The sequence below is a fragment of the Paramacrobiotus metropolitanus genome, unplaced genomic scaffold (genome assembly GCF_019649055.1).
Source record: "Paramacrobiotus metropolitanus isolate TYO unplaced genomic scaffold, Prichtersi_v1.0 Parri_scaffold0000159, whole genome shotgun sequence".
Taxonomy (NCBI): Eukaryota; Metazoa; Tardigrada; class Eutardigrada; order Parachela; family Macrobiotidae; genus Paramacrobiotus; species Paramacrobiotus metropolitanus.
This window is the reverse complement of record NW_026570379.1, coordinates 207,266-224,144: the sequence shown is the minus strand read 5'-3', so window position 1 is coordinate 224,144 and position 16,879 is coordinate 207,266. Positions and strand designations below refer to the sequence as shown.

The window sequence follows — 16,879 nt, the reverse complement described above, 5'->3', positions numbered from 1 at the left end:
TCCATTTCCCGGGCGGTCCTTCCTTCCATTCACCAATAAAAATTGAGTTTCTTCCCACTGATAATCGACATGCACAAATTTCTCGTTGCCCAGACGATACACAGGACGACCGTTCTCTGTGAAGGCTAAACGAGGATGAGTCTTCTCGACACTGCACTTAGTCTTGTTGACTAGTGGCATTTTAGGCTTCGAGTCTGAACGGCGGCGTTTTAGAGATGGTTCCATTTTGTCAGAGCTGAACTCAAATGAAGTGTATGTTGAGCGCACGCAAGTTGTAAAACAAATGTTTGAAGGTCAACTGTGGTACATGGTGCCAGGTAAAGTACCTGGCACCAGGTACCATAAACTAACTGCTATTGCCGAAGTGATAAACGAGTTGTGTATTTCAGTCTAGTCTTGACCATGGCTCTGCCATGTGTTTTAGATGCTGATTGGTTTATAATTGAAAAGGTACCATATATCAAACAGCTGGCCTTCTCGTGCCCAAAAAAACATGACAGTGGGCAGTACACCTTCAGCTTACCACGATCAGCCGGTAAACACGCTCGCGAGTTGCAGAAACAGGCCAAGCATTCCCATGGGCTTCTCTGGAGCACCTTTGGTGATTATCGACACAATCAAGTGACGGTTGCCTTGGAAGACATGTTTAACCGTATTGGCCGTCCTAGTAAGCTAACTTTCTATGCCAAGGGTTTGGACAAGTGCCGTTTACTGGAGCGTTATGTGCCCCAAGTGGTCAATCTTGAGGAACTAGGTTGCCCCGTCTATCACCGTCTAACAGATGTGCCCCAAACAACACTGCGCAAAGCTATTCGGTTCGGTTTGTGGTTCTACTGCCATGCCAAAAATCATGAATGTCGTTGCCGTTGCGGATTTAAACACTATCCTCAATCTGAAGGAGATTGAAAGAAAGTACCGATGGCGCAGTATATTCCCCGCAAATTTTCCGGCTTACTCCTTCGTATTCTCTCTCCTACAAAGCACATTGCCAACTATATTCCAATGGAAAAATCACGGTCAATGGAGCTCGTTCGGAATCTGCTGCCAGAGAATTGGTCGACAAGTTTACCAGCATTCTTCAATCAATTGGGTACCGTTGTATCGTTTCAGGATTTCGAATTGTTAATATTGTTGTCACTCATGATTTTGGTGCGTATACATATTGAGAAATTCAGCCAACATTACAAGTTGGAATATACTCCTGAATTGTTTAGTGGTTTGCGTATAAAATTGCCTTGGTTTACGGCTGTGCTCTTCCCATCGGGGAAGTGCAATTTTTTGGGATTGAAAGAAATGCATGACATACAAATATCTGTAGACTTTGTCGGTAGAATGATTGCAATGCAATAAATTTATTCAATTGTGTATCCTGCTGGCCTTTGATAGCAATGGCACCCTGGGCGTTTTGGAATCCAAACTTTACAGAGCCTGGTTTTCACACATTAAAACGTTTTGTATCCAGAAACTGGAATTGTAGCGTTTGCAATTTCTTTTGTCACATGTACCGACGAAACATTGTTTGATATTGTGGTTTTTTATTTACAAAATGATGCCATGATAAACGGAGTTGTTTATGACGACATATATTAAGTAAAGCTGGTAAATCAAATGCAATAAAGCTTTAAATAATGCAATTAAATATCCACACAAACAGAACGAAATCTGACGCAAGATCGGAATTCTGGGTGAAACGAAAGTAAACCAAACAAACATTTACTTCTTTCCCCTTACCCGTTATTCCGTCAGAGCTTGAAAGTAATTGGCTATCAATCCTGGTTAATCCATGGAATAGTACAACAATATCATATCAACACCCGGTAAACAAATCAGTAGCAGTTGCAATGGTTCAAAAAAGATTGGATAGTATACAATGGCCGAAAACAGTTTTCTTCCGTAACTTTCAGATAGAATGCACACATGTTTGTAATTACCAACTAGATTTTCATAGGCCAATGCATATCTGTTATTATGCGACTGGTACTTTGGCACCAGGTACGCGTTACCATGGTAACGGTACCTGTACCATGTACCTGGGCCATGTACCATGGTACATGGTACATTCAATCACGACATACTGTGTTGTGGTCAGCATACAAATCAAATTTACAAAATTATTTCCATTTATCCACATATCCGTGCAGATGCACATGCACAGGTGTATCGTATACTTGTGCGCATGTGTGCAATTGCAAATGCACTTATACATATGCGCATGTGTGCAAATGCTCATACACACTTGCGCATCCGTGCAAATGCAAATGCACATGCGCAGAATTGGCGTGAGTTAAACAAACGTACTACTTACGTGACAATCACTTGAAAAGTGTATCAAGCCGGGCCTGTGGAACGGTTAGATACTTACGGCTGAAAATTAAAGCGGACGAACCACGTACAAGTTAAACAGCACGCCGGCTCTACAGATAAATGACTAGCGGTGCTTGCGAAGCAGAGTATTGCACGAGCGCGAGCGCCAGTACCACTGGGAAATGGTATTGGGACTGTGGAATTGGAAGAGCGTGACGCACACTCTTCGTGGCGTCAGACAAATTTCATGCTCTTGACGAAGACTTACTGCAGTATCTCACGCTTCGCGCTCGGTGCAAAATTGCAAATTAGCGGAACAGGCTCAGGCTCGCAACAGTTATAGTAATAAAACGGATGTACCTTTAATAAGTATCATGTCATAAGTACAAACTTAGTACTAGAAAACATTTATAACAGAAACACCTCCCCAATGCTATCCTGATCGGGAATTGTACCCATTACACAAATCGCATTAGCTATAGTACTACTCACGGTCAGGGCCCGCCTTGCGCTGCTGTCCGTCGAACGACAGCGACCTCTGCGGTTGTGGTGGGCTCGGTGGGCTGGCTGACGGACATCCCGCCGACAAGGACAGCTGCTGCAGCAGTATTACACAGCTGCACAGGAAGGCCTGCCAAAGGCCGCAACGGGCCTGAGAATTCGCCATCCACGAAGCCATCGCCGTGCGCCTGCATCAATCAACCATTCAGACTGTCTTTTCCTAAGCTTCTACAACGTTGTACAAGCTGGACACTGGCCAACTATCGGCCAAACAGCTTGACATAGACCTGTGCTTCGCCATACGCGCATACATGGGGTTCGCTGACAAAAATACAACTAACATTATCCAATGAACTGATTATGCGCAGCTTTAATTACTTGGACTTACCCACTTCGATTCGGATCAGATATTTATTTTAATAAAACGGGAGAAAGATGGACGCCGGAGAGGTGCAGTGTGAAGTGCAGTAGCTTCTTAATTGTCCCTATGCAATTTTCAGGTTGTCAGGAGGTTATTCAGCGGATAATCACATCCCGGCGCTAAAACAGAAGTCAGTGATTTATCGCTAATTTAGGTTGATGCCGTATATATACAGTATTAAAGATAAACGCCGGCCTTCTTGCAAAGCTGCCGATTTATCCGCAGAGCCTTCGCCATGGCAAGTGATTGGTTGACCTTTTTAGCCGGACGCCATCTTGCTTTTGAGCGCACTTTGCTTGCTGACTGATCAAGAAAAACCCAAAAGAATTTTCTATGAAACTCTACAAAAAACAGCTCGTTTGCATAAAACCGTATAAATTACTAATTTTTGTTGAATTTCTAACCATTTGTGCAGTAAAACTGAGTGTTATTTTCGCGCCGCGCGAAAATAACTTAATATTGTACATTCAAACAAGAATAATATATTACCGCACGAAATAGGCATACAGAGTTCATCATGTTCTATAGTACTTAGTACACAATCTCCTGGTAATCCTTTACCTGGACAGATGAACCAATTATTTTGACAGTTGCTTTTTCCATTTTGATGATAATCCTTCAACTTTGTATTTAAAGTTTAAAGTGCAAATCAGTACAACAAAGTTGAGTCAACTGCAAAAATAGATTTCAATCAGGATAACAGTTTAAAAAACAGAGCATAGTTGTTTAGACGTTTGACGAACTGTTGGGCGAACTGTGCGAATGCTGCAGGTACTGGAAATGGCATTTTCCAGTATTTGCAGCATTCGCACATTCGCCAGTGAGAGGTACTGGCAGTCTAAGTAAGCCTAATCACAGGCCTACCAGGTCGGATTTTGCCATATTCGCCACCTTCTAACAGTTCGCCAAGGGTGCTTTAAAGGTTAATCTCAGGAGGTATGCCAAACGGAATGCCGAGTCTGATTTTCCCATGTTGGCAACGTTCGCCTCTTTAAAGGTCAATCTAAGTAAGCTAACTAAAGACATACCGGGTCCGAATTTCATAATGCAAAATTCGCGCTGTTTCGCCGCGGATGCTACAAAGGTCAGTCTAAGTAAGCATAACAGACGGAATGCCGGGTTATACGTAATTGCCGGGTTCATGTAATGCTTTTAGATAAAATGAGCGTCGTAAGCTCGTAACTCGTAAAAGCTTATGGAAGGAAACACTTAACCAGCCTGCGGCTCCAAGGCCCCTTTTACTGCAGTGTGTACGTCTCTTTACCTCATTTACTGCAAAAATGGTAATAAATGCAGCGTCTGGGTCACCAGTTTTCGCTGAGGCGATTCTGTCAGAAGGGCCGTCTGGATGTCTTCAATGGTATCGGGAGGCGGACTGCTCCACCTACAAACAGTTTAACAACCCCTTTACCGTTCACCCAGTTGTTGCGTTGTAAATGCGTAACGTACAACTGTACATGTTGTACAACGAGTCAATACTACGTGTCATGTCGCGAAATTATAATTATGTTGAATGTTTTTATGCAATTTCCGCTTAGTAGTTGTTTTTCTTGTATTCACCTAGCAGCGTTATCGGTCATCAGTTGAGTTGTTGTCTTCCAGTGAAAGCAGCGTAAAAGCGTAATAAGATACTCTGTTAGATCACTTACGCCTACTCCGGTGATTTAGCACACCGGTCTACGCAGAAGTCTTTCGAAAATTAATAACAGTTACAGCGCTAACTAGACTGAAATATCCAAAACCTTTGGTGAGGAAAACATTTTCTAAGAAGTTGTTACTGATTTAATATGGTTCAAGTTTACGCGACTGATAATGTTTTTGGCGGCCTTAATACGTAACCGTGGTTGCGGACGAAATGTAAAAAAGACGCAGAAAGAACGAACTTACTACTGTAGTGACACAGGTTTAAGGAACGTAGGGGAGGCGTGGTCAGCGCACCCGGATCGTTGGTCTCTTTGATCTTGAAAAGGGCCGACGACTCGTGTGCGCTGCCCGGCCCTGGAGCGTCCTTAAACCTGTCCAGCATAAACGAGACGCTTAGGAACGCCCACAGTAATTCCTCCGGCAGATGTTCGGGGACTGTGAAAGCGTTTAAGCCATACAGCAGACGATGCAGCTGTGTGCCCTCCAGTTCCGGACAGCACACTTCTAACATTCGGCGAACGGAAGCCGAATAATCCGCTGTCGTTGTGCCGGCAAAACTGAACGACCAACGAGCCACGTTGAGAAAGAAGGTGGCTTCGTATCGGGTGCACAGATCGTGGTCCACGCCCCCTGTCTCCCCGTTACGACGTACTATAGGGAGGTTAATGGAGTTCTTCGCGTCGAACACACACTGTCGCAGCAGGAGATGATCGCATATGGTTCGGAACTGCGGAGCCTGGTAAGGGAACAACATATACACATCCGGCTCGATCACGGTTAAGACATTGGTCGGCTGGGGAAATCCAGTTCGTTAATGTACAGGTCTGTATTGCCAGTGATGACGAGCCACTTGAGCTTCAGTGACAGAAATTTCAGTAAGTCGACCAAGGAGAACAGACAGTATTCCCACTCTCCCACGAGGCACAAAACGCGGCAGTGCTCCGTGACAGTGCGCGCCAGGTAGTGCACACAGGCGAAACTTCCGTTTCACCTCCACGTTCTGCTTGCTGCGTCCGCATCATCGGGACCCACATCCTCATGAAACGGCTGCACCGGCAGGATGACACACGACCGGATTATACTGGAGTCCAGCAGATGTAGAAACGCCTTACTTACCCTGTAACGCCAGCAGCGTTTCGTAACCGACAGGTAATTAACGTGCCGTCTGCGGACCAAATTTTTATTGTATCGCGAAGAATCGATTGTCAGCATTTATACGATTTTGCTTTTTTATCAATTAGTTTCGTAGCAAAAACCTTGCTTCGTAAACGCGGCTCACCGTTTAATTATTTTTACGCACGGTAACGGGAAGTAGTGGCAATGACGCCAGAAACGGTCAAAATAGAACCTCTAGAAATGTCTACCCCAGCTTTTACCTTTTAAGTAGATTTTGATGGAATATGTCCAGATTGGAGTAGACGATGATTTGAATTTCCAGGATTAGTTCGCTAAAGTAGGGCTCATCGTCAAGAAACTCTGCAAATTAGAGAGTTATCCAAGCACATTGATATTGTAGCCGTACAAATGAGATCTGTAGTGAAGATGTACATCTCATTGGTGCTAGTTCAACCGGAAACATTTGAGTGTGTACTTGTACGAGATGACCAGTTCTAACGTGGATTTTCTAGACTTATGAGATTGTTTGAATGTTCTGAAATCATGCTTGCTCTTGCCCGTGCCCTTACTCTGTCCCCAATGACTTTTCAGCTGATTAAAAATGTTTGTGCACTTTGACAATCGCGCCGGTATCGGTTAACATGTTCGCAATTGCATAACTGACTTTTGAGTAATTCGCTAACTCGTAACATCACCGTAATAGGGGCCAGTGCCGTATATGACTGCGTAATATGCTCGTATACTGTGCTGACGGAAAGTGAAAGTAATAGTTCTTAATTATAACTTTAATCACACAACAAGCAGGAATAACAACGAGATGGAAAGCAACAGGAAATGGTAGACCGATCGCTGGAATGATCGATATCATTCACAGCAAAGCAAAACCTTATATCTCAGTGCCACCGTGTTGCAACGATTCTAGAAAGTTCGGGTAACTTTCACGGTGACAATAAAACATGAGACCAGTCTCTTAGATTGTTATGCGTTATGGCCAAAGCCATAACGTGCTCATCCATGCACACATTCGCAATGAAACAAGCTGTAAGAAAACGCATCATGCACAAACACAAGTTTAGCAATAAAGCTCATAAACATAGTCGCCTATCAAATGACCGCTATGCGTATACCGGCGTAACAACCGACGGTCACCGACGAACCATTAAAACCTAGTTTTATCGTGGTACGGGTGGATTAACCCACTCCACTAGTGGCAGCTTAGAAGTTGCCGTTGTAGTATCGTGATCGCTTTACTAGTTTTGCCGCTGATAGTTGCTTTAGTGAGACTGCCAGCTTTTGCAGTACATATATATTTTTGGTTCAAGTGCTCGAATGTCCTACCTTCGGACTGTAGAACGGTGCAGACTAAGCCACCGAGTATGTCGCCGACCGTCCGCTGCTGCATAACGAACAAGCCTTCCACAAATTCCGTTGTCGCTCTCCGCACTAGAAAACCGTCATAGCGGCCTGTGTCGGCGAGGTAGTAGTTCTTCACTTCGTTATACATTTCCGCGCGCTCGGGGGGGCCAGCAGCAGCTCCATATAGTCATCGTGAAGGCCCAGCAGCATCGTGTGCGAGTCTCGCAGCCAGTATGTATGGAATCGTGGGAAGGAACACGCTGCTTGCAGAAAGCGCACGGGATGCGGATACTTCTCGGACGGACGGAACATGGGCTCGGACGGAACATGGGCGCGGACCTTTTGAAAAGCACCACGAGGCACGAGCGGGCCGTGATCTCCGCGCCGGCGCAGCCGTTGCGTCAGTGCGGTGGGTCCATCAATGACGGTGTAGTGCCCTACGATGGCATCCGCTTGGGGCACTTCCACGGTGACGACCCGAATACCCGCACGAACTAGGCAGGAACCATTCGGTCTCCGCCCAGCGAATGCTGTCCACCAAGCGAGCCGGCGTCCACGCCGCCACGCCGCTGTCCTGGAGGTCGATGCGAACTTCGATATCGCCCGAGCTCAGGTCCGTAGTGGATTCATCGAAATCGGGGTCTTTAACACTCCACACATCACCATACGCGGCATGCTGCACCGTATGGGCGTCCAGCCTAACGGACACGCCGTGCTCGTCCACATCACAGACATACCCACGCATCAGTTCACCGGACGCTCCCAGTATATCCACTACAAACGGATCATACAGACCACTGTCCGATTCTAAGGAGTATTCCGGCCTGTATATAGGGAGAAGAAGAAATTTTCCCAAAGGCATGCTACCTGCAATGGAATATACAGTTGAACCTGGTACTTGTAAGATACAAACTATTAGGATTTCATTAATCGAACGGAGCACAGCAAAGGCCCTCTAATTCAGACAAAATTAAAAATCCTCGATCCGCTACGGAAGTAAGAAATGACGTCATACAAGGAAGTAAATGTCGCCATATGAGGAAGTTAAGGGACAGCTTAAGGAAGTACTTACAATATATAGATATGTTTGCACATCCAGTGTTCAAATGTTAAATACGGCACGGTTAGTAAATTTTTCCGCCATAGGTACTGCGCTCAGACACATATAGCGGCTGCCGACGTTTTCATTTAAGGCAGCGTCTTTCTGTTAAATAAGACAAAACATATTTGGCAAACCACATAAAATGCTTTAGTTTTCCATCAAAGTGCGTAAAACTGCATAAAATCCATGGTGCGACTCACTTGTCAGGAAACAGGTAGACAAGGCCACGCAGAACGAACGCTCCACGAATAGTTAAAATTATTCTTGAACTAGTTACTTAACAATTGGGAAACCAGCATAATCAGACTAGCCAACAATTCCAGGCCTACTATCGTCTGTATTGGCAACACTCGCAATCGAATCAGCGGACGAAGAACGCTTCAACAAGGAACAAGGTTGGGAGAAGAAACTGGGAATCGGCTTAACTGGAATCTAAGGGGATAGTGCGGAGAAAATGCATATGCGCCAGTGCAGAAGGAACTGCTCGTCGGATCAGCAGCGAGAAACGGCGACGGATCGATACTATTGCGTAACTTCGTAGCGCGCAGCACGTGCTGAATAAAATCTTGTTGCGAGTGAACAGCCGCAGTTGGCGGTCTGGTGGATACGTATCGTGAGGATGGATGGCAGGGATGATGAGAGATGTGGCTGGGCGAATAATCCGACTGCAAGGCTGAACTATACCGGCATCGACGGAGATCATTCCTGTCTATATAGTCACAGTGGAGGCCGATCAACGGAGGTGTCAAAGATTCTTATTGCGGTGATCAGAACACCGCTACCAGTTATACAGATATTCTCCGGATCCTGAACCTGTCCCACAGCGACGTCAGCCATCTCCATCCGGACGCGCCTTCGACACCCGCAACTTCGTCTTCGGTAATTTGTTCTCTCTGCAATTCGATGGCAATGTGACCTTTCCCCGCGCAGCGTCCTGGACACCCTCAGTCTGACATGGCAGTCGACAGTGACCTTTGGGAACAATTTCCTGTGCCCGAACGTCACGCCGGACTGCGCCTGCTGTGCGGCGTTCGGGATCGTCGGCTTGGCGTACGAGACGGCGCTGGGGACGGAGGACGTCAAGCCCTGGTTCCGGTTTCGCTGCGGGACGGTGCCCCTTCAGCCACGAGTGGTCCGTCGGCGGTCCGGGAGGACCACGAGAAAGCCGATTATCCCGGATGTCGTACTACGAAACTTGCGTGAATCCGAACGCTCCGCCGACCTCCGAAGCACCCTCGATGATCTCCGCGACCTGCAATGGTCCTTTGAACGACACTAGGGACGCCGGAAACCTGTACGCCACCGGATGTGATCACGGCGACGTGCACCCGGGGCAGTGTGACCTTTTCCCAGGTGGATTTTCACGCGTCGGACGCGCTACAAGCCAGGGTGTCGGTGGACAACAGCGCGCCTTCTTGCACAGTTCTGACCGGAAGCCGGTTTTTGGCTCAGTGCACTTCCTTCAGCCCACATCGGCAACCTACTCGACGACGAAACGATGAAAATTTCAATTGGCCTGCGTCTGGGAGCGGATATCTGCGAGCCACATAACTGCACCAAATGTCACAAACATGTTGACAAGTTGGGCCACCACGGATTATCATGCAGCTACTCGGCTGGTGGGCATGCGCGCCATGGAGGGCTTAACAGTATTACGTGCCGCGCCTGTGCTTCAGCTGATAGACTCGTAACCGTACACTGCGCAATAACTGGTTGTTTAACGTTGTAATGATTAACGGATAACTGCTGAACTCCAGATTCGGTGTAACGTAATGATAATGTGTAAAGCATTAACAAGCGATTAAATATGACCGACAGAAATCACGTATCCTTCTGACACACATCAGACGAACATACTCGTACAGATCACCACAATGTAGCCACATTCCTTATGTGCACCATTGTAACAGTTCTCTCTCACTCAGAAACATGTAAACATGACAACGCATGAGCAGCTGTGAATTAGGTAAGCTAGGAATGGTGGGAATCAGTGATCCACACGACTGGTGCCATCCTTTTGCGGCGTCTGGCTGGCACGCGCCACCACACACGCGCACATCCGGCTAACCGGCACCGGCAGCATGCAGGCGGCTTGCACAGCTGGTGTCCCTGCTAAGCTCGAACCACGCGGCACGTCCTCCATGACAGATCAACGCCCTGACGGCTGTACAACATTCGCCTGGAAAAGAGGAATGTGTCTGGCCTGGGATGTGACGTGCGTCGACACAATGGCCCTTTCCCATTTCCCGCCTACGTCGATTACGGCAGGTGATGCTGCTGTACAAGCAGAAGAAAAGAAGTCCCGACTGTATGCCTATCTGCAAGGGCGCTACATTTTTTCTCCGATCGCCTTTGAGACGAAGGGTCCTTAGTGCCCATCGGCTATCGCCATTGTGCAGGAGTTGGGCAAAAGACTTCAGGAGCACACAGGAGAGCGTCGATCACACGAGTTTCTGCGTCAACGACTATCGTTGGAGATTCAGCGCGGAAATGCAGCATCTATCCTTGGCACGATGGACGGAGTGGATAGTTTAATGAAGGTTTGCTGTTGTGATTAATATAGCGAGTTTCTTTCTTTATTACCATAACTGCGCGATGATTTTTAATAAGAGCGTTTAATAAAAACACCCTGAAGCGCCGGCACGTGCTGCGCGACATGAACGCGTGGATACTGCGCCAACCGCACCGACTGCAGCTGACCGCAGCCCCCAGCGGGTTAATTTGTTAGAAAACGAAGAACACAAACTCAGAATACAACTTAAGGGATTTGGCTTGGTACATAGCACCAAATTCGCGTACATTTACGGGGACTTTCGCTGTCGCGCACTCCCAAACACGTTTTGCATTGCTTTTATGGTATTTTGTAGCCAAAAGAATTGTATACGAAGGTGCGAAATCCGTTTTCGCGCAACATCCGGTTGCGGAGTTGTGAAGGCAACAAAATTCCAAAAGATTAAATGCATTCAGGTGTACCAAAGTCTCGTTATGGACCGATCCTTTCAAATTTTGCACATACATAAATACGCATAACCATGAAGATCGTTCTTACATCGATTCACTGTTCTAGCATGTTTTCAAATTTTATAAAGAATTTCAAAAATTTTAAAATCGAAAAAAATCTTCAAGTCTGGCTAGGTGTAAGAACGATGTTCATGGTTCTGTGCATTTACGTGCAAAATTTGAAAGATCGGTCCATATGACTTTAAACACCGGAATGCATTAAACTTTACAATTTTGTTGCGCTCATAACTTCGCAACCGGATGTTGCGCCGGCAATGCACGCCTTTGTATACAAATCATTTGGCTATACAATGTCAAAACCAACCCTAAAACGTGTTTGCAAGTGCGCGAAAGCGAATATTCCCGTTAATCTACATGAATTTAGTGCTATGTACCGGGCCAAATCCCTTAAGATCGTATAGCATAATATTATAAATTTCGATGTTGGACTTATTTTGAAAAGGTCATTTAATTTCGCCCCGAAACACTTCGGCAAAATACAGCTGAACGGGGTGAGTGCCGCATATGACTGCGTAATATACTGGTACTGTGCTGACGGAAAGGGAAAGCATTAGTTCTTGACAATAACTTTAATAACAAAACAAGCGGTAATATCAATGAGATGGAAAGCAACAGGAAATGGTCGACCGAAGGCTGGAATGATCGATATCATACACAGCAGAACAACACCTTATATCTCAGGGCAACCGTGTTGCAGCAACTCTAGAAAGTTTGGTAACTTACCAGATGACAATAAACATTCACAACTTCGTATGACAATAAAACATGAGAGCAATCTTTTAGGAGTTTAGATTGTCAGTCGTTATGGCCAAAGCCATACACACATACGCAGTTGAACAAACTGTAATATAACGCATCAAGCACAAACACAAGTTTAGCAATAAATCTCATAAACATGGATTCATCTTGTTGTCAATACAACAACTTGTTTCCAAGCTGCTTCACAGATGTCATGATTGCACAGTGACGTTTACCAAAACTGCAAAACCTGTACCATGATTCAGCCGAGCTCCAAAGACGCAGAAACACCGCCATCGGCCGGAGTTTAATTATTCAGTCTAACCTAATGTGTATTGCTCTTATGGCTGGAAGCACTAGATTCCTGCCTTAAAAAGGGCAATTTTCAAGATTTTATTTCAAGAATTGTCAGAAACGGGCGCTGTTCTAGTCCGATTCCTTATGTTGTATGGAAATGGGACGAGTGCAGCGATGTGGAGGAATTCGCTATACAAGTACAGCGGATTGCTCCATATCGCTGCGCTCGTCCCCCGTTAGGTCGCCGGGTCCGGGGCATCGTGTGGCGTCGAATCCCCGAAACCCGTGCGGATCGTCACGACGGAACTTCCTGTTGGCAGTGTTGTCTGCTCTCCCGCCACTCCCTGCAACTACTGCCAATTTTCTACTGAATATTGTACTAGTGCTATTACTGCACAGTGCACATGGCTACTTACTTTACTAATACTCGTATTATTAATTTTTATCTGTACTTCCTTATTTACTATTGTTCAACTGTCGCTTTGGCCAATGTCAAAACGCCGGCAGAATTTTCTGCCGACCGAATTTTTGTGTGGTCAAAATGCCGAATTTTTGCCTCGAGGCATACTTGGCACGCGGTGTATAACAAAGGTTTGGGAATCTACACTTATGCAATTATACCAGTTTCTTTATCGGCACGATTTTAGTGTTGCTTTGACAGGGTGTATAAAAACTCGCAAAAAGAGAATCAAGAGGCCGCGCAAAAGACAAACAAGGTGCCACAAAATAGGTAGAAAACCAACTTAAAGCGATCCTCGCATAAAGTAAAGGGTTAACATATTATGTACTGTATTCGTTTCAGAAGAAGCTTCTACCTGTACCCATACATGTTCCATCGTCCGACAAATAAGCAAAATTAAAGGAGTATGCAATGCGCTTTCAGAAACCAATCATCTAATCATATACCTGACATATACCTGCTGTGCTGCGCGACGAATAATGTTATACGTTAAATGCATCGACGAACGCATTTTCTTTGTGAGCGCGTCTGCGCGTAGAAATTCCTTCACGAGAGTCAGCTGTGCCAGTCTAGACTCTGAAGTTCTGGCTCATCTCAGGTACGTTCCAAAAGGAATCAGACAAAATCACACTTCGGTGTTATTGCCGCTGTGGCATTGTTGAACACCTTGTTTGTCTGTTTTGCGCGGCTTTTCTTTCTCTCCCAGTCTCCCGGGAGTTTCTATACACGCTGTCAATGCAACAGCACTAAAGCATGCCGATAAAGATCCTTATGTAACTGTAAGATCCAGATCTTTGTTATACACCGCGTGCCAAGTATGCCTCGAGGCAGGTATTATTTTTAAATTTTTACTTTTAGCTGAAAACGTTGAAAAAATTCTGCCGGCATTTTGACCACCGGAAATTCGGCCGGCGTTTTGACCCCTCAAAAATTCTGCCGGCAGAAAATTCGGCCGGCATTTTGACCGCACAAAAATTCGGTCGGCAGAAAATTCTGCCGGCGTTTTGACATTGGCCGTCGCTTTACGCCGGGAGTTACAGTAGTTGTTCAGCTCATACATCACAATTTGCGCTCTTAGTCACAGACTTTTGCCGGTTGCCCTGTATGTCACACATCGTCAACCTAGTGAAACAGACCCATTTTTTTTTAAATTTTTTTACTGTTTTAATTTAGTTGCACGCGTGAAGAATGTTTGTCCCTGTAACGGGGTACTTCTGCCGGGAAGATGTCCTGCTGCAAGCTAGTTTTTCTTCTGAATAACCATTTCCCGGGAATTTCTTTGGTTACATGTATATATTTTTTCAGGAATTTTGCATGACTTACAGATAATAGTCCCTGTGTTAGGAATCACACCCGAGAAACGACTTAGAGACAGCGTCGTTAATTTCCATATTCTCAGCAGCAATTAAGTATATATATCGCACGCTGGGTCCAAATCGAGATGCGAATCGACTCAAAACCAAACTGCGTACTTTAGATTATTTCGGTATCCAAAGCACTGCACCGCGAAGGATAAAAATCGCCCATAAGTTCTCAATTTTTCCATCACAACGAGTGTCTATGTGTAATATACTATAAACCACATTCCACGAACTTGTGAAAAAGTTTGCCTTATCACCGAATAAATCGACCATATCCTGACTGTTACCATAGCATATATAGCATAGCATACTAAGCCTATACCCGCTCAGAAATGCATACATACAGAGAAGTTAGGAGAATGAGAGTAAGTATGTAAACCGAGCCGTTTTCGAACAAGTAGCCGAATAAAGCAATCGCAAAGTACGGCTATCAGCTATGTTTTTGTAAAATAGAATGATAATTTAGAAAGGCTGGTGAGCATGCCTTCACCATGACAGCATCGGCCGGTATATAACGCCATAATTCCACCGCACATTTTAAAGAACTAACTATTCTTACGACAGCCAGAATATATTGTGGTTAACTATAGATCGCAGAATGCTTCGACAAATAACGTTGTTTTCCTTGGCGGTGTTTGCCCGCATCGTCGTCAGTCTGGACTGCGAGGAACTAGCCGCTCAGTGCCAGGAGTATGGCAAGCAAGAGCGCCTAACCGTTGAACGCTTAATGAGCTTGAGCATATCCTGGCCGTTGACCGCGGAGGCCCTGCGGGAATACCAGCCGTTGGACGAAGCCTTTTCTTTTGCCGGTGTGGGTTAACGTTGCTTCATTTATTCGCCGTATTTCTATTATTAGTGCGTCATTCTGTCATTAAGGATAATTACACGTTATTGCTTGTGTTCATCTGGCCATAACCTGTGGTGATAGTACTCTGTACGGCTGCTTTTAGGATTCGATTTAGGTCTTGGTTTCGATTTCTTAGCTGGGTAACTTTCTACTCAAAAACATTTTCCAGTAGCCTGGTATGGTATTCCCGTTAATACAGTTTGGCTGCTGTTGTTCGGTAATAATAATAATAGTAATAATAATAATAATAATAATTCACTGGTAGTGTTTTCCATGCGGCTGCTTTGCAGATACTCCAACAACACCGGACACTGCGTCCGCAACCTGCTGACCAGTTGCCCGGAATTCCTCCAGGACAATCCCAGCGGATGGTTCGACTCCGAGATGCTCATCGCCAAGGGCCGTCTCTGCGCGACGAGCATCGCCCCGGTCCAGTACTATCGCGCGCTCAGTCACTGCCGCCAACACGATCCCACGCTGCAACAGTCCGTCCGCCGGGCCGCGGAAGCGACGGCGAGAGACGAGGTAGAAGACGTCCCGGTCAACAGCCATCCAGTGTGCGGTCACGTTGAATATTGCCAGTAGGTGGTGTCCATGTGGCTGTTGCCTGCTGGTAGTTTTTTTAGTGGTGTATAATTGCGCGACTGTACGTTTTCACTTTGCACATACAAAACGTGTCTCATCTTTATATTATTCATACTCGTACAAGTAACAAGCTTACCGAGCAAAGCGTTTTTATTTATGCGCCGTTTTTATGGACTCGTCAACGCGTGGTCAATTTAAGTCCAGCTTTGTCTTAAAAAATTCCATATATCACAGATGTGCCAATAGATTTTAGTGACCTCTGGTCAGAAAATAATAATTTCATCGGGTCTTCAGTACGGGAAACGTACGAGTAGAACACCGGAATAAAGCCCAGACTGTAACCACGGAGAGAGTAAAACCAAAATAATTTATGCATCCACTATATAGACTCTCCGTGGTTACAGTTATTATGTTAAGTACTTTTTATTGCTGTGCAGTGAATACTTCTTCGAGTGCTCTTTACGTTTCCTGTACTTAAAACCTGGTGAAACCATCTTTTGAGTTCTGACCACTGGTTCATAAAACTAAACAAATATCTATTGGCACACCTATGGAAAATATGGAATTGATATGGAATTGGACCAAGCTGAACTAAAACTGACCACGCGTTGACGAGTCTATAAAAACGACGCATAATACGTTTTGGTCGGTAAGATAAAGATATCGGTATATGCGTATTGAAAATTGGGTTGCAAAGACACTTTGTACTGATGTTCCCGCTTTGTACTGCAGCGTTAACGCGGCGGGAATCGAGGACGCGAGTGGTGAAGCCGGTGCGAAAATGGCGGCATACTGTGGCGCGGAGGCCGTGGAGACCCTCCGGGAATCGGCGGTGCAGATTTATGCCGCTCACTGCCTGAACGAGAACGATAGCGATAACGCCATACGTTTAATCCAGCGATAACGGCCGACATTTAGTTAGATTGCGTTCCTTGCCTGTCACCAGAAATTCTATTATTCTGTGAACAGACAACTATGTGAACGCGTGTGAAGTACTAGAACTTGGAACTGTCGGAAGTTAAGCATGATTCAACGCTGACTAACAGTACAGATACAAAGGCGCACTTATATAAATTCTTTTAAAGTTCCAGTCTGAACATTTGCCTGATTTTCCCTCCCGGATTTG

The 16,879-nt window shown here is 45.5% G+C and overlaps 1 protein-coding gene and 1 long non-coding RNA gene across 2 annotated transcripts; one reads left to right on the top strand and one right to left on the bottom strand.

Annotated features, from left to right (window-relative positions):
• Nucleotides 1-2,809: 2,809 nt before the first annotated feature.
• Nucleotides 2,810-8,927, bottom strand: LOC129599981 (uncharacterized). The gene is made up of 9 exons (XR_008691992.1): nt 8,645-8,927; nt 8,415-8,546; nt 7,325-8,209; nt 6,247-6,346; nt 5,987-6,035; nt 5,242-5,917; nt 4,491-4,604; nt 3,194-3,345; nt 2,810-2,993 (listed from the first exon to the last, which is right to left on the bottom strand). It is a non-coding gene; the product is annotated as an uncharacterized LOC129599981 (long non-coding RNA).
• A 5,992-nt stretch (nt 8,928-14,919) lies between these two features.
• On the top strand, nt 14,920-16,879 carry LOC129599996 (uncharacterized). Its single transcript, XM_055498371.1, has 3 exons — nt 14,920-15,130; nt 15,434-15,749; nt 16,486-16,879. The coding sequence occupies exons 1-3, from the start codon at nt 14,920-14,922 to the stop codon at nt 16,655-16,657; spliced, it is 699 nt and encodes a 232-aa protein (XP_055354346.1). The 3' UTR covers nt 16,658-16,879.

What these genes read in the sequence shown, in the direction of transcription:
- LOC129599996 (XM_055498371.1), top strand. Translation starts at nt 14,920, where the DNA reads ATGCTTCGACAAATAACGTTGTTTTCCTTGGCGGTGTTTGCCCGCATC. An exon ending in CGAAGCCTTTTCTTTTGCCG is followed by an intron (nt 15,131 to 15,433) that starts GTGTGGGTTAAC and finishes ATTCACTGGTAG; the next exon opens with TGTTTTCCATGCGGCTGCTT. An exon ending in GGTCACGTTGAATATTGCCA is followed by an intron (nt 15,750 to 16,485) that starts GTAGGTGGTGTC and finishes TTTGTACTGCAG; the next exon opens with CGTTAACGCGGCGGGAATCG.